A 27,488-nucleotide genomic window follows, 5' to 3' on the forward strand; every position below is an offset into this window, starting at 1 on the left:
GCAGATGTGCTCTGTATTATTACAAATTATTGTCTTCTCTATGCAAGACTCTAAACAAACAAACAAGGATATTTGCTCATACATCATAGTATTAGCTATCTCACAGAATGGGACTCTTTCTTTTTCAAGTCATGATATGTGGTACATGTGAGAGACCTAAGTACAGAAAGCTTGAAATCCATTTAAAATAATATTGATAATATATTAGCATTTTTGTCTATTTCCAATTACCTTTGTAAATGTTCATATGGCATTACCTCAACTAATCAATACAAAATGTTGAGTCCAATCCAGATGATCAATTTTCAATTCTGTCCTAATTACATAGATATCTTTTAAGATATGAGTAAAGATGGAATTACCCTGTCATGCTTGAGTAAGTCATTTGATAGCTAGCAGAAAATTGACAAAATGCAGGGGAAATTAGTTCTAAGATCCAGAGAAGCATTGCAAAAAAGGAAAAGGAAACAAACAAACAAACAAACAAATGGGAAACTGACTGATAATGTAAACTGGAAAAAAGGACATAAGAATTGCACCATATAAAGGAAGGATAATTGAAGACAAAATTTGTTTTTCTAATAGCTCATTTTCACAACTCTATCGCCACACAGCAGCCTAGAATTATCCTCAGATGAAGATGAGAAAGACTTTCAAAAGTTATAGATACTGCTTTTACACATAAGGACCCAAAGCCAGAAGTGAATGCCCACCTCTACTGGGACTGATAACAATTTTTATCTTGCTAGAATCCACTGATCAGCTGCTCCCAGCTAACCTATATAATTTATGGTAAGATAAGGTCTTTTGTAAAAATTATGATTGGCAACACATTTTTCTAAGAACATCTGGAGAGGTTCCTGTTTACTTCTTGGCACCCTGTGATGTACAGTTACAGGTATTCAAAGGCATTATGTAAAGGCATGTGCTTGTGTTGTTCTGAGCTGGCCATTTGAAAATGACAGAGGGAGAGTGTGCATTGCCTGAAGACCCCTTGGGAGTATCCCCAAGCTCCCCCAGAATCAAACGTGTAGTGACAGGTCCGCTGCCTTGTGCCTCCATGCTTGCTTGCTCTACTTCAGGGATCAGCAACTCCACATATTTTGACCTATAACTCCCATGTTCCCCCTCCATTAGCTACCCTGGCTGATACTGCTAGAAGTTGTTAGCCAAAACATTTGGAAGCCTACAAGTTGCCCATTCCTGCTCAGCTGATATATTTGCAACCAGTAGTCTCCATGGTGCTCTCATGAAACTTGGATAGCATTGCCTCCATTTGTTTCATTGCTCAGGTCAGCAAGGAAAGAGTGCATTATGTTGTGTTTAACAGAAAAGGCTGCTATTTGTTTACAGCAGATTGATTGCTCACATCAATACTTTCCAATAACTTATTTTTAATGACATTGGCAATTTATTAAGCTCAGAAGCTATACAAATTTCATAACTGTATGTTTGGTAATATATCAAATGACCAGTGCAGTTTTCCTCCAATTGCTTTGACTGAAGCAAAAGATAAATGACATGAAGTTGATTTTTTCATTCCTCTGAAATCTGTCACTTAGAGTACCTGTTAGCCTTCCAGTTATGCAAAAGATTAATAGATCATGATGCTTACTCAGGGTAACAAAATATAGACAGGATGAAAGCATAAGAGGATCTTTGAATGGCTTTTTTAGATGTTTGCTTCAATTAGACATAGAATCTTCATAAAGATAATAAACTCCATGAATTTCATTCTTTGAATAAGCATTCCATTTGATGATATATTACAATCACTGTGATTGGAATATGGGCTACTATACATTTAATGGGCAGGCATCCCTCCTGCCCCAATCAGTTCCAAAAACATTTTAATGCATAGAGCTACTATGGAACTGTTCGTAGAGAGCACTGTAAAGAGAGGAAACACCTGAAGTCATTTAAAAAGATTTTGTTAAAGTATTGCTAGCGGTACTGTAGTTGAATAGCAGCAGAAAACAAGATTGATAATAAAAGAGAAAATGTTTTCCTAGTAATAGAGAGATCATTACATGAAAAATTTAGCATGTTATACCTTAGGTGAGTGAGTGGCTTTAGACCTCACACATTTTTGCCTTATGGCAATTTATATTATTTCTTATTATACCTAACTATCAGACAGCTGGTCATTTATTTATTTAAATTAATTTACCAATCAGTTATGGAATGTATGAGCATTTTGGACTCCAAATTACCATGGGAACCAAAAAAATTAAGCCCTAAGGGTTGAAGAGTTTTAAAATACAGCTGCAAAATATGGATAGCTGAGCAATATGTTTGCAAGAACTGTTGCATCTTTAGGTATGAAAAGGTTAGAAAGAATCCTATAGTACAGTGTTCTCTTTAGCTATGTTCTTGCTAACTTACAAAAATCAAGATGCTCTAACACCCAGTTTTCAAACTCATGAGTTAAGCATCAACATTCACTTTACTAGTGTTTTTGTAGGTAGCCTTTAAGGTTTAGCCGGAAACAATAGAGCCCTTCAGAATGTCATGGAGGAAGAGAGAAGCAAACGAGAGATGGAAGTTGCACTGGAGGAAATGCTGTAAGTCTTCCTGAGGCAGGTAAGTGGCAAACAAATGAGAACTGTGGCATTGTGAGCAGTATCCAATGGTATCATTGTGCAAACTCAAATAGCGCCAGCAGAAGTCCACTGCATCTTTCTTTCATGGATGCATGTGGAATGCACAGCTGTTTGTGCAACCACGCCTGCACAGATGTAATTTATTTTTTGCATTCTTCTCTTGTGCATAGTTCAGAACCTAGACTTTGCTAGTATTGCATTGCTTATGCTAACAGAATGCCTTTTGTAAACAATTTAGTATCAGGATTACCATGGAATTGTAAGTTTAGACTTGTCCCTTCTCATGAAAGCACTTGTTGCTATAAAAATAGTTAGACCAATATTAGCAGGAAGCTTATATAAGGGAGGCTTATATTATACATATTTATACTATGTATATATTCATGTATAATTATTTTGCAATTACTTTATATTCAATTGTCCATAAATAATTTTAGTTTTGTTACACACACCCAGAATGTGAAAGAGTGTTATATTTTGTGCTGAAGTTTGCTTCTAGAAGTATCAACAGTTACAGTCCCTTCAGCTTAACTTGAAAAGACTTTGAGGCAGATACTATACACTGCTATTTAATATAGGTGGATAGACTGATTGATAAATATAACTAATTACTACTTTACCAAAAGGTGAATATTCTCTCTATCACATTATTATACTCAGCTCATTCAAAAGTATGACCCTTTATTGAAACTTGTACTTAATAATATAAAAAATTTGGGTCTTTATATGATTGACTATCTCATTGACAGTTAAAAACAGCAACAAAATACATGGAATGGAAAATTTATCTATTTTAATATTTAGACTGTACTTTCACAAGCATTTCCAGAGAGTATGGATGAAAGAATGGGCCCAAAATTATGAACCAAATCTATTTTGTATTAATTTTAAATATTAATGTACTGCCTTTGATGGCTATCAAGGCAATTTATATAGTATTGCAATTCACAATAATATGGTATAAATATATAAAACTTGGAACAAAGTCAAGATAACTAAGCATATCATTGTACTGTCTATAAACAAGACAATGAAAGCAGAAACAGTTTTTAAATATCTCTTTGAAAAGCCTGAGCCAATTGCAGATGTCGGTATTTAAAACACACGTGTGTGCACACACAGACGTGGGGAAGCACATGCCTTTCCAATGCCTTTTCCAATTTCATAGTGCTTGGGCTGCAACTGAAAGGTTGCAAACAAAGGTTCCTTGTGTTTGCCAGTTTGATGGACCTTATTGGCAGATTGAAGATCAGGGGCTGATCTTAATATAAGTATGTGGGCACAGGCAAACTTTTAAGTAAGCTGGTCTCAAAAAGTTTAACAGTTTGTTTAAAGATAACAATCAGCACTTTGAATGTGTCATTGCAGCTGGTACAGCTTTGTATTATTTGCACTGTTCACCTGGTCTCCACAAGCAACTGTGGCAAGATTTACTTTCTTAGGGGCACAATTCATGAATCAAAGTGCCTGATACAAGGCATTGCAGTCATCGGTGCCAGCTATCCCTCCTTCAATAATTTCCATTCCAGGAAAACTTTCAAGTTGTGTATCCTTCAAGTGGAATTAAATCCAACGTCTAATATTTATCAAACTGATGTTGGAATCCAGTCCCATCCAATATCAACTGCGCTCTATCTGCCATAGAAATAGAAGTGAAAATGCGTTTCTACTTCTACTATAATGCATCTGCCTGGGCATTTAAAGTCACAAAACTGGCAACTAGTGGGGTGTGGATGCCACAGAAAAGAGCCAAAAATCAGCTCCATCAGTATAGCTGCATTATTTAGATGCAACCTGATCACCCCAGCTGCAACAAATCAACGCAAAGAAGTGTAGCTCTCCCATGGATGGATAAATAGCACTATATCCTTTTTGCAGGGTTTTCATTGGCATTTGCAGTGTTTTTGCTTTCCAAAGGAAATATACAAATACTTTTTGCCAAGTCAAGAAAACCTTGAGTGATATCATTATTGGCACATAATAGAAGAGAAACAGTAACCTAGGAAGAATACGTTTAAATTATACCTCTATCCAAGAAAATGATATTAATGTCCACCTTTGAAAAGCTGATTAATTATTTTCTATAAACAGCTAAATAAATAATTTGTTCTTTCCATGGAGAAGCAATCTTCCTAATTATATTTTCATTTATTCAATTACCACTTCATTAAAAAAAATGAAGACATGACTAGCTTAAAAGAATTAACTTCTCTGCCCTTTGTTTTGGGGGGCTTTGACTCAAACTGTTCATCACTTGTTCATCCCATCATGTTTCCCTTGAAAATTCAGGTTCTTGGCTCTCTTGTACTTTTCCCAGAAATATTCAGGTGGTGGTCATGACTAGGAATTATTTGACCATACTTAAGCTGCACCTTTCTTAGACACAATGCATTTGTCACAATAACAGATACTGTGCTTATGTCAAAACTGAATCGCTGCAATTGTCTTTGTGCTGGGCAGTTGTTGAAAGTGTCTAGAAACTTTGATTGGTTCAGAACAATCAGCCAGGATTTTGACCAGATTCACTGGAGAACGGATGATTCTCCTTTAATATCTACATTGATTTCCATACCATTGCCAGACCCCATTCAAAGTGCTTGCCATCCTTTTAAACCAAGCATACTTAAAGTACGATAACCTCTCATATAAGGCTGTCTTGTGCCAGTTGTATCTGATATACTGGACTCTGATCTTTTGACTACTTCATTTTATTATTATGGCTTGTTTGCTTTTTAATTGTAAGCCATTTGATGATTAAAAACATGTTAAGGTGGAATATAAATGTTTTAACAAATAAATAAAACAAGCCCCCTTGCTGTATAGTCCTGTATTGAGGACTATAATATTATTATAGTTATATTGATATGGATACAGTGCAAATCCCCACACAGAGCCCACATACAGGGATGGGTAAGATTAATGTTTCAGTTCAGAATAAGAATTTGCCCAAGTTTGCAACATCGTCTATATTTAGGTGAAAAAGAACTATCAAATGTGTGAGAAACCAAAGCTTGAGAGCTTCATCCATCCTATTCTAGTGGGTTGAGTGTCTTGCTCTTAAAAGTCTTGCCTTGAACATGTGCATTCAGCCATGTTAGTGCTGTCTTTTCTGACAGCGTCTTTGTCTTTAAAAGCTACATGGCAAGCAAGCACATCACAGAATAGCCATCCATACTGAATTCAGTTGGTGCAGATCTGTCAGAACTTTATTTTTGATAGCATTTTACTTAATTTATTCATATTATGCAGAGAAAGAACTTGATACTTGAATGAGGAAGAAATTGAAATTGACAGGTTTGTCCATGCTTAGCCTCACTTCATTTCCCAATAAACCTCTGAAATTGAAACTATGAGGACTCCATAACCAGTGGAGTGACTATCCTGAGGATACAGAGTGACTACAGCAGCTTACAGTAGTGCTCTGTAATGCAGTGAGAAGTCCTATCAGTAGGTCACTGAGATGCTAGGCTGAGGCCTAGCACACTCATCTTGCTGCTCCAGATCCTTGTCTTACCTGTCCCAAGGCCTTCTAGGTAGCAATGCATCTGTTTGTTTCTGAAAGTTATGCAAAACCTAAAAACAGCAGGTCCTGGACTTACAAGCTTCTATCCCAGTTAGATGCCATGGATGTGGAACAAATTCTAAAGCAGGTAGAACTCTGCCCCATTCCTAAGTTCAAAGGGACTTCCCTCGTTATACAGCTTGGGAATATAGTCATTGCATAATTTCTTTACATTCCTGACAAACAAAGCTTCTAGCATTTACATTGATAAGATAATCCTGACTAATATAATTGTTGTATAAACTCTCAGTGCACACAAACTAAAAGTCAATGATGTTTTACATGGCATTTGGCACTCAAATATCATAGTGCTGTTCCAAGCCACTTTATGGATATTAACTAAGCAATCCTTAACTTCCTGATGAAATGGGCAAGCTCCTAAAATACATCATGTTTTATAACACCATGTGGGCCTATAACCCTACATACAGTTTATAATTTCCTCAACTCATATTTACTAATGAACCCAAACATGTGAGTATTGGCAGGAAGTGGAAAACATTAACCCACACCACTGGTTACATTTCTAACTTTCCCTCCAGATCAAACGGCACTGATCATGAATGAAATGAATAGCAGCAAAAAGATGGATTGGATTACTAGTTTGCTCCATCTTGTCAAAATAAATTTAGAATAAATGAATACATATATCATGCAGATTAAGTAGACCAAGAAGCCTGAGACCTAGCTCTCTACTGATGCAGCCCCTTGGATCATTGCTTGTTTAACTATATGGAAAAGATCCAATGGTGAGCTTCCACAGGCACTATTGATCATATGCTAGGGAAACAAATGTTTGCTCTCCAGCTAGACAAGTTTTCCAGGATGTTGCAGAAGCCTTAGTTTCCACCAGCACAAAGTGAATAGCACTAGAGCCAGTGCACTCCTGGATCTTTCCTTATGTTTGTTCTGCTGTAATTGTATCTAATTGATGGAAGTAATGAATGAATGGAAAAATGAAGAAGTGGTTTCCAGGCTTGAGGTTCAACAAGCCCCTGGCCAGCAGTAGTACATTATTGATGGGCTGCATTCAGTTTAGTGGGTCACAAATTATCTATGCTCAGAGACAGCATTTGTTCCAGTCCATTAATTATAAATAAATAGAAATACCGGCCATTCCAGTAACTGATAGGCTATATATTCCAATGAAGCTGATGGCCCCTTCCTCTGATTCATCAAGACTATGTTTTATAACAAATGAGCAATTGCAAAAAATGGAATACCTTCTCTTACCTCCAAGATGTTTGTGTTCATTTTCCAGGTATGGAAAGACAACCTTAGACAAGAACCCATCATTTCTACATCAATCACTCTTCTTTAATTATTACGCCCCTGCCCCACTTCAACACTTTAATTACTAGTTACTAAGACAAAACATATGGTTAAATATACAGAGAAAAATGGAGGGGAGGGGTAAAAAGGCAAGTTTGAGGCATGAGGAGTCAGGAAACCAATAGCAAATTTCCTCGCTGTGACATCTAGCTAGTTACCATGAGGAGGGAAAGGTGATGGCTTTATCTAGAAATAAATATCTGAAGCAAGCATTTGGAAACATTCTAGGTCACTTCTGCTTCTGAAATCCCAGGATTAGCAGCTTTGCATCCCACATTGAGTGCAGTGTGAGAGGCCAGATAAGAATCAGAGCTCAATCAATAGTTTGCTTCACCCCACTTTGAACTAACACAGCAATTCTATTCTCCCTGCCCTTGATTTTGCTGCTGCTTAACTTGAGTCTAAAATGTCCCACAGAACTATTATTTCTAATCTATGACTGAAGAAGGATGCCACACCAGAGCACTGCAATTCCTTGTTTCATTACATAATGAACTACTTCAAAAGCAACACATTGGGAGCTCTTAGGCATTTATTTACCGGGGTGGGTTAATCTTGTTCAGGGAGGTATAGAAGCTCCACAATGTGTGCCACAGTATATAAGCTAATTGCAAGGATAAAACCAAATGAATAATTACTTAACTCCAGAATGCGGCCTGAGGGATTTTTTTCTTTAATAAAGTTTAACTCACCAGTGATAATGAATGCAATCTCACATACTACTGAATAACACTATTAGCATAATGGCAGAGATACAAGAACTATAATTAGAACTTAACAGAAATGTTAATTACCCACCAGTAGTATACTGAATGAAGAGGGATTTTTTTGCCCTTACCCATCAAATGGACTTTGAAGAGACTAGATTTATGAATTTATACCATAATCATAACCAAAAGATTAGTGGGCAAACAAACTAACAAGAAAACTTCACTGAGTGGTTCATAGTGGGCATGAGTGAGGCCTTAAAACTTGCAGCCAGAGTAAGGTTCTGTGCCTGGACTAGAGCCAGACTAACTTAAGGTGCAACTGTATGGATGTTTAGATAGGAAAAGTCCACCTAGTGCGGGCTGAGGAGAGCTGGGAGTGGTAGAAACCTTTTTCTGTCTCTAGGATTTTGTCTTCAGTCCCCTTGGAACTACATGTGACAATGTTAGTCTTCTGAATCCAAAGGCACATTTTATTAAAACTGGGCTGAAATTGCACAGGATTTCAAGCTAAACCTTCAAGGTGAATAATCTCTCCATTGTTTCGGGAATGAAAGAATTAATAAGGAAAGCTGCATGTCCTATTGCTGATATTGCAGCGTATTCAGAATTCTGAATATAAGTATAGAGTGAATAGAACCACACATTGCCATATTCATTGTTTCCACCAACAAGCAACCTATTGGAGCTAGGTAAAATTATATATGTACTTAATCACAGTTATATGGTAATAACATACTAATGATGATGAGGAAGAATATTTAGGAGCTGGTTTTCAACATAAAAGTTCTGACTCCATTTGCACGATTTAGGGGTATTTGCAGATCTGCTTATGAACAGTTTTGTGCAAAATCCAATTCCACCAATAAGCAAATGACTCAACAAAAGCCACCTGGCAATCCATAAAATATAGTTGGAATTATTTTTACAATGTCTATACATCCATATATAAATCTAGATTTAAGTCAAACATTTTGATCGCACTGATGACAATAGTCACTTCCTATCCTAGACAGGGCTTCAGCAAGACTGCCAGCTAAATCTGCAGGAACTGCTCACAGAGAGTTCAGGAAATCCCAAGGGTAGACATGGCAGAAAGGTCTTCCACTCCTGCAGGGAATGCAGGTGGTCATCAGATTAAGCTAAGCCAGGTAAATATCTATTCAGTGCAAAGGAGTCATTATCTAAAGATCATGATCCCCTAAGCCTGTGCAGAAAAGAAAGTCTAACGTGCACTATGATAACTGTGAAGAAATATGTGTTCTCTTAACATTAGTAGTGGTAGCAATAATAAGATTTTATCCATCTGATCTCTTCCAATGCCTGCTGCAAAACTGGCCTCCCCAACAAACCTTGATTGGCAGTATTTTCAGGTGGCATTGGCTGCGGAAGAGCTCAGGGATATCTGTGGAGACAGAGACTGGGTTTACACAAGATGCTAAGTCCTGGTGGCTTAAAAAGAAGAGATGACTTGTCATGTTCATTGCCTAAACCCAACAGCTTGTTTGTAAGCTACTCTGGGCTACTTAGCAAATGCTATAACCTGGTTCTTAATGAATGTGAAGGATGCATGGATCTACTTTCCTCTGCTTAAAAAACTCATAAGTCTGCCTTTCATGTGGGCAAATTAAATGTCATTTTAAAAAAGAATAATGCTGGATCATGGCAGCACGGTCTCTGAAAAATATAGACAAAAGATGCCGTCTAGCCTAGCCTACCTCACAGGATTAGCAGTGCCAACAAAGCAGTTTGTCACAATAGCATGGAACAGTTTTACTCTTTGTACTATGTTCATTACTTCCCCTCCCAGGAGGCTTCCTAACAGTACAGAAACACATGAGAAAACAGGATCTGAGCTGCCTTAACCTTTGACTCCTTTCATCCATTCAGTTATCCCACGTTTTAGCTCTTAGCCCTCTTTTACAAAGCCTCTACTTTGACTACACAGGGTAACAGAAGTACTCCAGCTAGAGCAGGTCTTACACAAACTAAGCTGCTGTCAAGATTCCTTTTGCTTTGGGTCTCCCTGAGTAACAATGAATGAAACAACCTATTTGATTAGTTAGCAAGTTCCATGTAAATATAAAGCAGCCCTTGGGAATTCTGAAGTCATTATTAACAAGGTGAAAGTCATATTTTATGTGAAATTGCCCTTAAGGCTGAACATGCATTCTGAACCTCAGAAAATATTCTAGACAAAAGAAAGCACAAGTAACCTATTCATCAAGGACTTCTATTCTAGCATAGGCTAAATTGACTCCTAGTGCTCATAATGCACTGCAATTCAACTCTTCGGGTATTCAGTTAGTTCCTTAGCTCCAGATTTAAAACATGTCTTATTTAGGGAACACTCAGCATGAATTAAAAATGCAGTTAAATTATAGCTTGTGCAGCTGGTTAGGCTGAGAGAAGTTGACCGATGCAAATTCATGCATCATGCTTCATGGGTAAGAGCAAATTAAAAACCAGCTTTTCCCAGTCAAAATCACAACAGCACGAGTGGGCATGGTTATTACCATCAAGGGCTACATTCTTTCAGCTGAAACCTGCCATGGACTGTACTCTGACAGAGAGGAGCAAGCAACAGGAGAGCCAGAGCTTCATTCACCCATGCCTGCACCCCATGCTCCCATTCACATTCCCACATGTGCACATACCCATTCCTTTCCCCTCTCCTCAGAGATCAGATGCACATGACAAGACAAGCCATGATGGAGAACTAGCCATGATGGTTTGTCATTTCATTCAAACCCAGACCACTTGCTGCAGGGTGGCTTATGCTGGGGAACAACCAACCCTGCCCACCCATGGTTTATTGTTTGTGCCATGACATTGTGTTGTCCAAATCTAAGCTAAGAATTTCACTGTGTGTTTCAGATGTCAACAAGTGAGCCATGTGAAAAGAGAGGCAACCCCCCTGCTGTCCTTCACCATCTCACCCATGGTGAAGGGGTGACTGCCCAAGTGGCATTCTGTACTTTCACTGGTTTGGGACCTTTTAAAAGAATTAGTTGCAGAAAATTGCACAAACTGTAATTTTTTAAAAAAATGTTGTTGCTGTTGTTGGTCTTTCAGAAGTGCACAGACATGTTCTTACAGATGTCCAATGTGTAGTCTTGCTTGCTCAACTTCCTTGTATGTTCCATTTGTCCTGAGGAGGACTACACAATACACAAGGAACCTGACAAGGCAAAACACTATATTGACTAATCCGCACAGTTGCCAAGCTGTTGATTGAAAAGCACCAGTAAAGACCAAAGAGATAAGCAAAAGGTGGAGTCTCAAGGGAGGAGACAATATATCTCACTTAGCACTTTTGATTTTACATGTTGAACTGACAGTTCTCAGTGTTCTTCACCTTTTCAATACTTTCCAGAGTCTCCATCTAGTTTGGAAAAGAGAGAGATTAGTTGTCCCACATACAATTTTCAGAATACTTCACTACTGCCGTTGCAGAGGTTATTTGTCCCTGAAAACTATAAAATTGAGAGGATTAGATTGTTAAGGGGCAGATATTGTTCCCACTTTTGCTAGTAAAATTACTTCACTCAGGCTGCAATGCTATTCACTTACCCGGGAGTTTACCCCACAGAATACAAGAAGAATGACATCTGAGTAAACATAAATAGGATTGAGCACAAAGAAGATTCTTAAAAACCACCTATAGGTTTATGTCTACTCTCTTTAGAAAAAAGATATATTCGTAGACATAGAAATGTTGCTTTTTAGTGTCCAGGTTTTACTTGTTATAGATATGTCTGATTACATTTTATGCCTGAGAAAGTGACACATAAGAATCAGGGCATTGCACAAGTATCAACTGCGTGTTGTACTGTTGGTTTTGATAGGAAGTTCAATTCTACTGAAACCAACCTCCATTTTGCATTCCAAGGGACAACCTCACTTTATTTTCCATGCCATGGATATTTCCTCCATTGACAACAATGGGAGGATCAACACATGTGTTAACTTAGAAAACTAGTGGGATCGCTTGACATTTATAAGCATAGAAGTACCTGATGAAAGGAAGAAGTCTGCCACATGCCAGACAAATAGGTGCTGGGGTTTATGCTATGCGCCATCTTTATTATTTACTATTTTGAGATTTTCCCTACACTCTCTAATTTTGTGGGCAATTTGCATGAATACTTAGGGGGGCTCCTGGGTACCATCTTTGCTAAACCACCAAAAGACAGCTCTTATGTAGTTTCCAAAAATGAAGCTTTTAAAATAACGTTGTTTTCTGCTCAATTTTTTTAAAAGAGTGGTTACATTTATTCCACTTATTGAAAACTTTCTTCTCTTGTCCACTGTCACAATGTTGCATTTATGCCCCCCTCCCCACACACACACACACATCTGGGTGGCATTAGAGACAGTACCCAAAAGTCAGAGTCTAATCCTTTATTTTTACTTGTTGGGTTTCCCAAGTAAGGTCTTGACATAGATGTATTGCCTACATTTTAAGATTACTATGCCAAATGCTAGTGCAAGGCAATACTAGCAAATTTCCATAAACTGTGTGGTACAGCTTTAGAGCCAAATTAAACATTTTAAGCAAACATGGGGGGCTATGCATATTACTTTTTTTAAGTCTCCTGCAGTCATATATAGCCCCAGTATGGATTAGGACCATGGCACTTTGGAAGAAACCAAATTACAGGCATTTTTGTCCTGAATATCTACCCCTCTAGGAGCAGTGAAAGGAAAGGGGCAGGTGGGGAACCACATACCACTACCACCAGTGGTATAAAAATTTGGGATGAAAATGGGAAAAGGGAAACTTAAACCCTTCAGCCCAATAATCCCAATCTAAACCAAGGCTGTGTATGCTTTTAGAAGAGGAAATAAAACTAGCATATGTAGTTCCACTATGCATGCTCAAAGGAACACTTAGGCTGGCCTTTACATATAACCCAGTGAAGGCGAACCTTTAAGAGACCGAGTGCCCAAACTGCAACCCAAAACCCACTTATTTATCACAAAGTGCCAACACTGCAATAAAGCCTGAAAACTGAGGTTTCAGTTTAGAAAAAACAACTCACAGCCAGTCCAAGCAAATAGATATATCTATCTATCTATCTATCTATCTATCTATCTATCTATCTATCTATCTATCTCCTTGGCACCGCACTTACCAGCCATGCAAAAGCTCGGACAAGTCGTGGCTGATAAGGCATGGCTTGTGACATCATTGCCTGGCGCCGCTACTCCTTTCTGAGCACGCACATGGCCCCTATGTGCGCTCTTATCCTATGCCCGGCTGCTGGGGCGATGCTGGGGCAACTTGGCTCACATGACGACAGAGAGGGCTTTGCGTGCCCGCTGTGGCACGCGTGCCATAGGTTCGCCACCACTGATATAATCTGCATGAGAATTTTATTTATTTATTTGTTTGTTTATTTAAAACTTTTATATCCCGTCACCACATGCCTCAGCATCTCGGGACAGCTTATAAACGTAGAATTAAAAACAATAAAACAATAACAAAATCAATAAGATTATATAAAAACAAAAAACAAAAAAGAGACTATTAACAATAAAATTAATTTTAAAAATAGCCATCAAATAAAAAGGTTTTAACCTGGTGCCTAAAAGAATATAGACTCAGCGCCAGGCACACCTCTCCAGGGAGCGCATTCCATGTGGCTCCTGGCTGCCACCGCAGAGAATGGCCCAGTCAATAACCCTGTGCACAGATAATTATGAGCACAAGCTGGAACAAGCTCAGCAGTGAGTCAAGCTCACACATTCCCTTCTCATTTGCCATCCACTTGCCCAGGAGAAGGTCTTCAGTAGTGTTTAAATTCAATTTTCCAGAATCTCAGTTTGCTCTGTTATCTGGATCAGAAATCAGAACAAACTCTGGGCAACTTCAAAACATGGCTTGCTAGACTTATTAGAATCTTGATTGATAAAAACTCATGGAAACAGAATGTAAATGCTACTGAAGACCTTCTCGCAGCTATGTAGGAGAAGGGAGGGTAACAGACATTATAAAGACCTGCATTCAGATTCACACATTCCAGTACTATAAAACTGAGATATATCAGCTCATGGGATCCATTAGTGGAGGCCCAGCACAAGCTCACCGGACTAATTAGTGTTGTTGCATCAACAATGGAAACCAATGCATTCCTAATGCATGTGCTAGTCTTAGTGCTGCTGAAACCAACTTCAGTCTGCAGCACATGACACCAAAGCTGCCACACTGGGAACTCGCACTGCTCGAACAGGAAAGGGGCAAAGCTACATACTCCTAATCCTATTCCTCATTAGGACTGCTCTGAAAAAGTAGCATCCTTTGCCTATGTTTGGTAGTACAAATAGGACAGAAGTAGGAAACCTGAAGCCAAGAGGCCAAACCTGGCTACCAGGGGCTCAGTGCTGGCCAGACCAGGATCTTCAGACAGCTGTGCCCCCTCCCATGTCCCCAGCTCTTTCTCCCAGTCACTGACCATGTGGCAATTTCCTGGCTTTTGTCCAGACTGAAATTTCTTAAGGCTTAACCCAAAGGAAGATAATTTTGCACTCTTGAATTGCCTCTTTCATTGCATGCACTATAGCTGATTGGCTGGTATTATTTCTTTTGCAATAGCTTGCATCTATAGTAACTGGCATCTTGTGTCTCTGATAAAAGTGTATATTTATTGACTAGTCAAATCTTTATGAAAAAGTGAGAGTCTCAGCAATATTGAAGACTCACCTGATTAACCTTTGGAGGCAGCTGACTAATAGCTTACCTGAGCAATGCAGGGGAAAAAAACTACCAAAGCTTGGCTCATGGAAATAATCTTTATTTATCATCTAAGTTCACAGCTGTGCACACTGCAGGCAGTAACTAATGGAAAACTTAAAATGCACATCCTCTAGTGCAGCAGTCTCAAACTTGCGGCCCGCGGGCCAATTGCCGGGATGGGCGGGGCACGGGGGAGGGGCCCTACGGCCTTCAAAGCGCCAGCGGCGCCCGGGCCGGCCTCCGGATGAGCGGCCCACCCCCACCGCGGGGGTGGAATACTTGATGCGGCCCAGCCTCCCCCAGACTCTACTTCCAGCGGCCCCCAGGTAAGGTGAGTTTGAGACCCCTGCTCTAGTGCTTCTAAAATATGAGCCACATGGGAGGTCCAGTGCTACTTTTGCCACAGAGAATTATCCCTTTCTTTTCCCTTTAGGATTCTGATGCAAGCTTACTACAGTGTATTTGCATCTACCCATTTCCCATGAATGATCACAGCAATCTCTGCAGTGGCTTCTTTGCTTCCCTTTTCTATACTTTTATGTTGTTTCTGATGTAATGTATCATCCTTTCACAGTAATTCATACAGTAAATGACCTGTTCATACTACATTGCAGAGAATAAAGATGATACAATATTTCATAAGGACACTCAGGCCATCTATTTCTATCAGGGAACAGAAGGAATCACCATCTATGGGCTGTTTATTGTCTCTTTAATGTTATCCCAGAAGCGATGCTTGTAACCGCATTACAACTGGATTTTCCTTGGCTGATAAAATTGGATTTTACAAAGAACGATCACTGGGAGTAGATGAGCCTTACCGGTGGTAAAGGTACTTCTGAGCTATATTCGCATGGGATGAACTAGGGCCAATTACTGAAATCAAATGGAGCCATTCAGCACATCTTTGGAAGACAGTTATGCACAGCTCACACCAATTCCCTCCCTGCCTGTTCACAGGAAAATTGTTCAATCATGACTGTGCAGTAGTAGTGCAAACCTACAAACTATTCATGGTGCATACTTTTCCAGGCACATCCTTCTTTATCCCAAAGTTTGGAAAAAAAAGAAGTGCCCACCCCCTACCCAAGTGCAGCAGTCCATACAGAGACTTGTTCTCATACAGAGAAGATATCTCAGCGTACGTCTGAAACCAAGGAGCTGGGCTTCAACTAACTTATATAAAGCCAGATGTAATCATGGTCACTGCTTGGGTCACCTGATACCCACAGGCTGAAAGATACAGGACATCCTCTTTTCTTCTGCGAAGAGCAAGCTAGAGACATTTCCTGGGCTGCTAGGCTGACCTGGTGATGTCAAAAACAAGATGCCTCTGTCCCAGTGACAGAGTCTGCTGCTGCCTTGCTGAGAAAAATAGTTAAATTCAAAGCATCCCTCTATTTGCAACCCCCACCACCACCCCCACCCTGCCACCTTTTAGTTAAACATGTTTTTCCTCTGTCATGAGCCGAGAAAGTGCTAAGTATATGTAGGCGGGCTTAGGTTGCAGGAAATTTTCTTGCTGGCAATAATATGACAGGAGATGTTAAAGGTCACTCTTTATCAAAGTGACACTCCATGCTCAGTCTATGCATAGAGGCCCAGCTGTCAGAACCTAGCACTGTGGAGGAGCTTGGAGCCGTTGCGGCAGCTTTCATTCTTTTCTAGGACTCTTTCTTTCAAGGCATTGTGTGATTGAGTACATATATAGAGGGTAAAGAGAGGGAGAGATCAAAGAGACAGACAGACAGATGAATTCCATTATACCAAGTATATGCAGGATGGCTCTACTTTTTTTTTTAACTTTGCTTAACAATTCAGGAAAAATGAACTGATTTCAGAATAGATTCAGAATAGCTTTTTAATGAGTCCTGATCTTTCTGCTAAAGTAAGAATCTGTTTGAAAATATGCAATATACCACCAAACTGTATGTCTTATTCTAACAAAACAAGGAAAACATCAAGGTGCCATGTGCCATCAACTGGTGAAGACATTTGCTGTGATCAGGCAAGGGGGGATGTGTGAATCCCTATCATCTGGCTGGATGATTTTTTCCAACATAAATGAAAATACGAACCGGAGCCACCAGTTGCTATGGGGCTTTAGATACCTGCTATTAGTTTTCTTGGTGCCATTATAAATTGAAAACAGTATTCCTAAAAGGCTATGGGTAGTATAGTTAATTTTGTATTCTTTCAGAGCTGCTGTACCTTTAACAGATTCCTGACATATGCAGAAATGTAACGCATTAAGCCTTCCCCATTAGTCTGTTTCCATGACCTCAAAATTTCACTGGCTAAACTTTTATAGGTCAGACAGATGTTAAAGGTATAGGACTCCTGTCAAGACAAAAAAGAAGGATGACTCAAGCTGTAACTCTTGCCCAGCACAATTTTCTTTGCATAAATTATCTCCCATATATTTTGCTTAAGAAGATCCCTGTGCGCAGAAGGCATTTTAAGTATGAAATTCTATATAGTAGGGAAGATCTGCATCTTGAGTTGCATGTTTACCTGGCTGCATCATTTTCTTTCTTGGGAGATGCACACATACCCCTCTGCTCTGCAATTAATACAATGGAATACACATCTTCGGTAGTGTGTTGCAGACTAACATGCATGCTAGTTGTGTCTGACTCTAGGGGTGGTACTCATCTCTGTTACAAGATGAAGAGCCAGCATTGTCGGAGGATGCTTCTGTGGTCATGTGTCCAGCATGACTAAATGCTTTTGCACATGGAACACTGTTACCTTCCCACCAAAGTGATACCTATTTATCTACTTGCAGTTGCATGCTTTCAAACCGCTAGGTTGGCAGGAGCTGGGACGAGTAAGGGGAGATCACTGTTACACAGTACTAGGGATTCAAACTGCTGACCTTCCAGTTGAGAAGCTCAGTGTCTTACTCACTGAGCCATGAAGCCCCCACATCTTCAGTATGGAGTCTCAATTTGCACAGAAATGGCTTTCCCACCCCCAGCAAAAGAGAAAAACAGAATGTGTTTAGGGACTGCACACTGGCATAAATTAGCTGTATAAAATATTGTTATTTTTGTATTGTATTGTATTGTATTTTATTGTGTTGTAAGCCACCCCGAGGCTTCGGCAAGGGGCAGCATAGAAATGTTATAATAATAATAATAATAATAATAATAATAATAATAATAATAATAATAGTCAAATGTACATCTAATGGAAATTTGTGCTTAAGTGTAGATGTGGTGCAAATTTGTGCTTAAGTGTAGATGTGGTGCAAATTTGGAGAGGGGGGAGTTCTAGATGAGACTGTTATTGAACATTCATCAGGCCTCACTCACAGTTCTTCACAGGTAGTTTGGGCAATGATGTCAATGCCTGCTTTCATTTCCAGTTTTTAAAAGCAACTTTGTGGGGTTATTTTGGAACAGGAAATAATCAAGTATTATTTGTGAAAGTGAAGCAAAGCACTAGACCCGGCCGGTGTATTTGCATTATTCCACTATGCCACAGCTCTGTCTAGAGGTGATGTAGCAGACAGCAGGGAGAGGCAGGAAAGGAAAATGATCCATGGAGAGCACCAGTCTTAATTCTGCAATGAAACTGGAAATAGAAACACTATGGATAGTCCTATAATTAATGCCAGTGGACTCCAATCCAGCAAGTGGAATGCACATGGAAGCTTGATTATGCACACAGATCTGCTCAGAAAGATCAGGCATTCATTTTTAATACCCCAGTGATTGAAAACTTTATTAATATGGAAAGATTTGCTGCCAATGCCTCAGAAAATAAATTATGTAGCAGACACCCTCTTTTATACATGATATTGAAATCATCTCCTAGATTTTCCTTACTAGCATTGTGTTAAAGGCAGAAATAGCTGAAGAACCTGGGTGGATCTTGATTTTGGGTGTAAATGGAAAAATCCCCTGAATGTGATTTGTGTTTTTTATGATATATTGATTTCTTTATGTTTGCCCAAACCATTGATGAATTTACATGCTTGAACTACATAGCAATTTTCTGTGTTTATTTTGGTGGTGCGAAATACAATTTCAGAAGCCAAATCAGTAGAGAATTATCTCAGTTCCTAGAGCTTCTCTTGCATTCTAGCAATGTGTAACCAAGGAAGTTTGGCTTTCATCTATTCTTGTGATTTTACTGTAGTCTTAACTGCTGGATTACAAAAAGGCTATGGTTAAATTGCCAATGAACTGATTGTAAGGGCATGCATTCTCATTATACATGTAATACAAAAAGGATCAGAGGTTTTAAAGGGGAACAGGCCCTGAAAACGTTCATGATAACCTTGGTATAAGCTCCACTGCATGGAGACACCACCCTGCCATGTACAAGATCAGAGGGAAGGATAATCTGACAATAGCAGCCTGCCAGGAGACATGGGAGGTCTGTCTAAGGATATTTGGAATTATGTGGGGAAAGGTAGGAAGTCTTTGGTTAAGGCAAAACTTGAACTCAGGTCTCCCACATTACCTCCATTAGGCAAATCTGTCAGTCTATAGGATTTGCTTAAATGATTTAAAAAAAAAATACAAGTGGGATTTTAAAACGCCACATTTACCCATTCAGTTATAATAAAAGATGCAATGTTTCCCAATAGAACCTCTGGGATAATTAAACTAATTTTCCAAAATTATTCTAGTGTATTCAATTACAGATTTTAATTATTTTAGAAAAAATAATTCACAATGTTAATGAAGGAGACAGTAGTAGGAATCATGATATTGCACAGGTTTTCTGTTCCTGCATTCCAAAAGCCTCATTAGGAAATGTAAATCAAATATTTGATGAATACTAAGAACCCTTGGGGTGCTACAATTAACATTAGCATTGTGACACCAGGAATAAGGCTGCATATAAGAGAAGTCAGTTAAGGTAAGTGGATTTCAGGGAACATTCGCTCTTTTGAAAATACATTCAGTAAGCTACCTAGCATTAAACACATTTTAATAATGTACAGGTTATTTAAACAAACCAAGGTGTTAGAAACTCAGGTTACACCTCATCTATGGCCTTCAAATACATGGTTTGAAAAATGCTACAGTATTAAAGGCATACAAATGGGAATGCACATGCAGGTACACATTAAAACACTCCCTAAATAAGCCAGCAAGTTAAAACACTCTTCAAAGAGCTAGATGAGCACCTGATTTGAGTGCCTGATTCTTTCCATTAAGAACTCCTCAAAGAAGAAAAACTTACTATACATATGTTTTACCCATTAGTTGGTTTGGTTTGATTTTTAAAAGCCTTCTGTGCTTGTAAGCCTTCAGAATTGGCCATCTAGCAGAAGTGCTTCAGATGGGAAGGGGAAGAAGTGCCCTCAGGATGCCTCTTATCCTGAGAGCCCCAGTCTCCTTCACTCCTCACCCCATTAACACCTCTCATTGGTAGATTTTTCAACTTTGGGGAAATGGCCAAGGTGGTTCTTTCCACACAGCTACAAGGAGAGGAAGAAGGAGCAGAGCATAGATCCCTACCTCTGAGGTCCAAACTCTCTTGTTTGACATCAGATCAGGGAATCTGAACTATCCTATACCCCCTGATGCTAGCAATGTGGATACAGCACAGATTAAGTATTTTTAGCACTGCAGACCTATGGACACTTGCTTGGGATTAATGGAAATATATGGAACCTAGTTCTGAATAAATATGAGTAAGACTGGGCTACTCATGAAAGACTTAAGTGTGTTGGGTCAAAGTAAGATTCCTCTGTTAAAGCTTTATATTTTAGGCCCGTTTCCCCCAACAAAGCAGCCTTAAAGTGACTTACATGATACCCACATGAGGACAAAGTTCCATATTCAGAATGGTATATACTAAGTAATAAAAAAAATCAGCAAACATAGGACCGTGTCAACAAAGTAAAAATCAAGGAATCAAAAAATCACTCTACACAAAAGGCATTGCAAAGCAACATAGTTGTCTAGGAGGGTCAGAATGCCTTTGTTTGGTGGTCATATAGATGGCCTGGGAGAGGGAAGTTCCCTTGCCTAGGCACCACTACTGAAAATTGCCTATCTCATGTTGCAGCCAATCATTTCTCAGTGTGTAGGACAAAGAGTGGAAGCTCCATAGATTATTTCAAATGGGTTGGCAGGTTCACTAGCAAAAGGTGGTCCTTCAGATACTGGGCTCTTGTCATATTTCTTCTTCTCCTTTTGCTTGCAAGGGTGGAGTACACACTCGGGTTTACATGCCCCAATAGCTTTGATGCTCAGGTCAGCACTGCTGAACCAGATGAGGGGATAAGTAGCTCTACTGACATTGGAACCACCAGGTGCCACAGGCTTCCTTCCTTTTTACTAGAAGTAATAGATAAATGCACAGGTACCCTGGAAGCTTTGCTTTTGCTCTGACATACACTGAATGAGAACAAGAGTATGAACACCAGTGGAACGAAGGCACACCAGGCAAGTATCAAAGGAAATCCCAGCTTGCTCCTATAAGATCACAGTCAACATACCAAAGGTCTCAAACTGTGCAGGGCATTAAAGCTATAAGCACCACTTCTCATTTTGCTCAGAAACAAATTATTTACCTGTTCTTGTGATCTGTTTGGGACTCTCCCTCTGACCAATGAAAAATATAAGACCAGGATATCTAAAGGACCAGGTTTTGCTAGAGAAGCTGTCCACCCTTTGTATGTATTCTCAGCCCATAAATGTATAAAAAGCAGATTGTCACAAAATACAATATGGGCACAATCCAGTCACTTCCATTCTCCCATCCCGCAATAAGATCATTCTGGAATAATGAATTAAATGAACTGACCTTGACCTTATCACAGTGTGGAGAAACCCTCACACGGAATTATGCAGAAATCTCTTCGCAGGATAATGAAATGTTGTATTGTTATTATATATATACATTTTAAAGAAATTGTTTCCTCATCTGCATAACTGCACTGGACCTTTATGGGAAAGAGGACTGCTAATCAACAGAAGGGGAATCACAAGGCCTGCATCAACAAAGGAAAGGGCCTCAATCAATTTAAAAGAAAGGGTGGCAGGACCCCTCTGCTTGGGGCAAAAAGGAATACACAAGAACATTTAGGATTGCTTCCAAAATTAACATCCAAATTTTTCTCCCAGCTTGGGAGTTGTAACTGCTTAAGAATGTTTGATGTGTTTTAACTGTTTTTCTATGCATTGGATGTGTGATCCAGCCTAACTATGGATCAAAGAGCAGAATATAAATATCAGAATAAAAAGCAGAGTTTTAAAACAACCATCTTTAATTTTTTGTGACCACTTGCTTTGCTTAATGTGCTTTTCTTTGAAAGGAATGGGTAGGTAATAGCTACTCCCTCCTCTGAATTACTGTACAGCAAGAATCTGAAGATTACAGCAAGAATCTGAAGAAATAAAGTGTGCATTTCTTTAATACATTGAATGCTTTTTTCAAATTTCTCTTTGCCTAAAAATAGCATCCTGTACTGTCTCTGAAGTACACCATTCTTAACATTTCTTACCTCCCAAGACCAGTTTCACAGCATTGTCCATTTCATCTTTGGTTGGGAAACGGCCACAATCCCTGAAAAATCTAGGTATATCATTTCTATCCATCTCTTTCAAGAACTCTCTCTTTGCAAACATGGTTTCATAAACTAGGAGATAAAAATGATTTATAGATTAAGCAGGGTTTGTTTTTCTGCTTTAATTATGTGGGAACATCCACAAATCTTGAATTGTCTGTATCATTTTGGATTGAAAAATAACGAATCACACAATAGTTTCCCAAATACCAATACAGCTACATTATTATATTAACATATACAATGTTCTAAAATGTACAAATCAAAGTTTTCCTGGAAAGCAATTGCCACCAACAGTAATAGCATGTCAGAGTTAGCATAGAGCAATGCATTATGGGAAGGGCTCTAGAAATTGCAGACTAGGAAGGAACTATCCTTTTCAGAGAACATGGTAAGCTGTCTCTCATATGGATAATGTAATGTCAAGGAGGGCAGGAGAAGGAGAGCTCCTGTTTTTTTAGGCTTCCTTTCCATTAATGCCAGTACCTGATTAAAGTAAGCTATACCCACACCTCCCACTTAGGCAACAGTACTGGTAATAATTGTTGCTTGGTTGCCTCAGGCTTTAATATTCTTCATCTGTAAAATGGTGGCATTATTTGGCTGCTTGGTTGCCTATGAGCAGGCATTTACACAACTCTTTTGGATTTAGATCTGTTAGAATTCCTGATCTATAGCAATCCATATGGGACTGGGGGGAGGGAGAGGCATTGTTTATTTGTTTTTTCTTTTTGGCATTGAACATTTATCATGCTTTTCTACAACAAAATGCTGCTTGTTCCCAAGTAAGCATTTATTGTATGGTCATCATTCTTTACTTATGGTTATTTACAGGTTCTTTAAACAGCATTATGATGACCTTTCAGTTTTCCTTCTATTTTTTTTAGATGCACCTCTGTAGGGGCAGTGGTTAGAATAGCGGAAATGGGATATCATTTCTGAAAGCAAAAGAACACCTTTTACTTCTCCTGTAGCTGCATTATTCTGCTACAGCACATGCCACCCAGCAGTTATGTAGCAAAAAAGAAGAAAAGAAAAGCTCTTTGTGTGGAGCATACATCTCAATTCTGCAAGAAAACTAAACATAACTACAGTAGATTAACAGCCATGTCTATAAAAAGTTTTGTATGCAGAGGTTCAGAGCAGCAGAAACAGACTCCATTGTACTCCTGCTGTTATGCTTTGAGTTTAAAAGGCAGAGATACACATGGTCAGACTATTTCTTTTTATCAGAGTTGTCAAACTGGGAAGGGGGCTTCTTGTTTTTTCCCAGAGTATGATCAGGGATATAGTAGCAGCTGAAAAACATGAACTGATGGCTGGATGCAGAAATTTTAGCTGTGTGCTTTACAACTGCGGTCATGCATGTGGCCATCTAAAACTTGTGTGGGGAGGGTAAGTCTTAAGCCCAGGGTCTAGTTACATAGCTGCAGCTACGGCAGTGACTACTGTGAACTTGCTGAATGGTATATGGTATAGAATCACTGTCCATGCTGGATGGTATAATCACTTCGGTTACTTTAGTAATGCTACTACTTAATGTCTACTACTTTATTCTTAACTACTGCCACTTCTTAATGTTTAGCATCGCTACTGTGATAGATGCTGTGCTACCAGGAAGAAACTGTTGCTTTGCCATGTGGCCCATATGTTCACTCCATATTCTGTGCTTCACTATGTCTGCCAAGATAGCTTTTTCCTCTGTGGATCATCCTGCCTGTTTCTCAAGCTAACTCACTGGGAATATGCAGGTCGTGACAGCCTCGCCTGTGTGCACTGTCAGTTCCTTTCTCGGGTTGATTTAAACATTATAGCCTTTACACAGAGCATGCACCTCCACAACCACATACTGTTTCCCGCTACTGGTGCCACTGCTGCCAAAAATATGCAGCACTGGCATGCAAACATCGCATGCAGCTGGGACAATGCCTTCCATAATTTGCTTTTAAATGTTGTGCCCACCACATGCCATGTGAAATGGCTTCCTGGCTGCTTCTGCATGAAAGGCATTAACATTTAAATTGGTGCTCAGCTCACGTAGGGATGACAGGTGACTTTGGCAGACTCATCTCTCTGAATGCTGCCAAACAGCAGTGCAGTAATTTCCAGTGGAGAAGCTGAAGGGAGAAGTGGAGGCAGATCTTTCCTCTGTCTGCCTCTCCCTTCCCCTGCTGCTTTCCTCCCAGCTGGATTTATTTCCCATTTGAAAAGCAACTTCAGGAAGGAGGGGCAGGCAACCAGGGGTTTCATCACATTCAGGGGCATAGTGGTACCTTTGGAAGTGCAGGTGCTCATTGTGAAGCTCCACACAGCCATGGTCCCTAAAGTGTTCCAGAATTTTTAAAGTCCACCAGAACAAGTCCTTTGTAAGGCTGATGAGTCTCCCATTTAAGACCATGACATTTCAAGGTACTTTGCAGGACAACTGAGAGCAATAGACTGTTGTTGGGAAAATGCATTGCTTCCCGGCTGCTTTGGAGATTGCGGCTAAACTCAGAGGGGACAGGGAAGGTTAGCGGTGGTGAGGGAGATGGTGTCAGCAACCCCACCAATCAAAAATGCTGACGCAACAGCCTGTGAGCCCTGACTCTGCTGCATCATCACTCCTGCTCCATTTCCTACCAGCTACTGGAAGTGACTGAACACCACCCCCCCACACACACACACACAATTTATTGCTGTTTGATGGTGACTTGCATGAAAAATATGAGGCTGCTGCCAGCACATGCAGCTCCACACTTAGGAAGCTGGCACAGCACAGCTGTACAACTCAGCGTTCAATGATTATGCTGCTGTCTCATACCACCACTTTTCCATCTCACCCAGTTTTGGCTACTCCAGTGGGGGCAGAAAGCAGATCTCCAGATGGTTTACACTTCCACTCCCAGCATTTCCAAACATTGGCCATGCTGGCTGGGGCTCAATCTCAGAGTGAGGTCTTTCCTATCATCTGATACCTAATCCATTTAACTGGAAATGCTAGGGATTGAACTGTGAGGTGACTGCACACAAAACCAGATGCACTGTAAGGAGTTGCTCTGAAAATATTACCAACACGTACATTTTTTCTTGTCAAGCCAGTCTTCTAGTTGGTCAAATACCAGTGGTGTTGTTAGGTCCAAGATTCCACATCGATGCTTAATGCGATACATCATTTTACGGTATTCTTTTACAACTGCTAACAAATTTGTCCCGTGACTCTTGGCCTGTAATTACAGACATATTTCATTTTGATTTATTTTAAAAATAAGGGAAGGAGGGCCTGATGAAGCAAAGGAAAAGGAAAAATTGGTAGATGTATAACATGCACCAAACTTGGAGATAGTAAAAGGGGATGAAACTTTGCAATAATGCACAACTGCCTCCACTCCTCAAACTGAAGAAATCTCTTGTGGGAATGAGCAAAGCCTGACCAAATTATTGTAGGAATTCTACACATCAAAAGTGGAGAAAAAGAGGAATATGGAGCAGCAAGGCATTCGTTTTGCCAGGGGGAAAAGTGTCTAGGAGGATGCCCGAATAGTCATTCATACACACAACAATGTAAGAAAACGATGGAGGATTAAAAGTGACTGCAACTGAGATGAGATTACACGTGACACACAAAGTGTGAATAAAGGCCATCATAACTAGGTCCTAATGATGTCTATGGTGCTTCGATATATTTAACTTAGTGTTGAACTAACTGCAGGAAATCCCACCATAGGAATCTGCCTTATATTGGGTTGATGAATTTACCATCTATCCGAATGGTGTCTGTGTTGACCAGCAGATCCCTAAATTCTCATGCTGATCCCTTTCCTACTCCTAAGCTATGGTTCTTCTACTGGGGATACCAGGAATTGATCCTGGAACTTGCTGCATCCAAAGCATGGGTTCTGGAGAAGTGATGGATGGAGCACAGGAATAGAAATAAGCCTCCTTCCCCTTCCAATCCTCTCTCTACTGTAAAATTGCTGGACTTTTATGAATTCAGAAGGATCATCATTATTATCAAGGCTGCTTAAGGAATTGCCTAATATGCCAAGGTTTCACAGAGAATCTAAGAATGGTTTCCACCATCAGTGCATCTTATTCAAACTCTAACAAATTACCTTCATCCTTATTCTTCTCAATTTGATACGCTCAAGCCATCCTCTGATAAGTTTCTGAATACAAGTAGCTGCTGAGATAATTTTATCCTTTTTAGGTGCTTTTCGGGAATGAGAAAAAGCTTCAAAGATTTCTAAGTGTGGCCCAATCCTTTTGACTTTCTCTTTAAAAGAATGCTTTTTTCTGAAATGAAGAGACAATAACACAGAAAGGATTTATTTGGGGGTATGTTTTTTAAAATGATTTGCTCATTAATCAGGTTACAACCTTTACCTCTTTAGAGTACAAAGCTTATATTGTATAAATATCTCCATTCAATTTGACATGCCAAAGATACACTGACAAAAAGAGCTGCACAAGTCATAAACTCAAAAGTTAAGATATTGTATCTCTCCCAAATAATCTCTGTGTGATTGGAGGTCTAACTGGTTAGCATTAAAAACATATATTAAAAATGTAAATTAAAAATCTCACACTGCAACTATAAGGAGCCAATACAGGAAGGATACTATTTTGAAGTGGAGAGCTATAGCAGATTATTTTGAAGCCCATTATGCTAGTTCAGAGCACCAGCAAATTTTCCTTAAGTTCAAATACCACATCCTGCTATGACCTCGTTCCACTGCAGCTATTCTGCCAGTGTATCTTTGCCACTAGAATGGCTCCACCAACTGCACAATCTATCAGTATGTCTGGGATGCTCCAGTGCTTGTCTTTTATAATGGTGGCATATCTTCCATTTCACTGGCATAACAGAGCTTCCACCCAAACTTGTAGCCCTTCAGCCAGAGGATCTTTTGTACAGCACTGTAGCCTTAATGCAGGATAAAAGCAACTGCAAATTAGAATTCTATATTCCTCAGCTTGAATAGGAAACCCATCATGATGACTTTTTAAAATATATTATTTGAATGGA

The 27,488-nt window shown here is 39.5% G+C and overlaps 1 protein-coding gene across 1 annotated transcript in view; it reads right to left on the reverse strand.

Annotated features, from left to right (window-relative positions):
* IQCM (IQ motif containing M) overlaps window positions 1-26,580 on the reverse strand; it is a 55,623-nt gene extending 29,043 nt beyond the window's left edge. Inside the window, exons 1-3 of the mRNA XM_044430671.1 lie at window positions 26,575-26,580; window positions 25,542-25,686; window positions 22,418-22,552 (exon numbers count right to left, since the gene is read on the reverse strand). Coding sequence (XP_044286606.1) covers window positions 22,418-22,552; window positions 25,542-25,686; window positions 26,575-26,580 — 286 coding nt within the window. The remainder of the gene's footprint in view (window positions 1-22,417; window positions 22,553-25,541; window positions 25,687-26,574) is intronic.
* Window positions 26,581-27,488: the final 908 nt, after the last annotated feature.

This window comes from Varanus komodoensis, unplaced genomic scaffold, assembly GCF_004798865.1.
Source record: "Varanus komodoensis strain SLA01 unplaced genomic scaffold, ASM479886v1 scaffold21, whole genome shotgun sequence".
Taxonomy (NCBI): domain Eukaryota; kingdom Metazoa; phylum Chordata; class Lepidosauria; order Squamata; family Varanidae; genus Varanus; species Varanus komodoensis.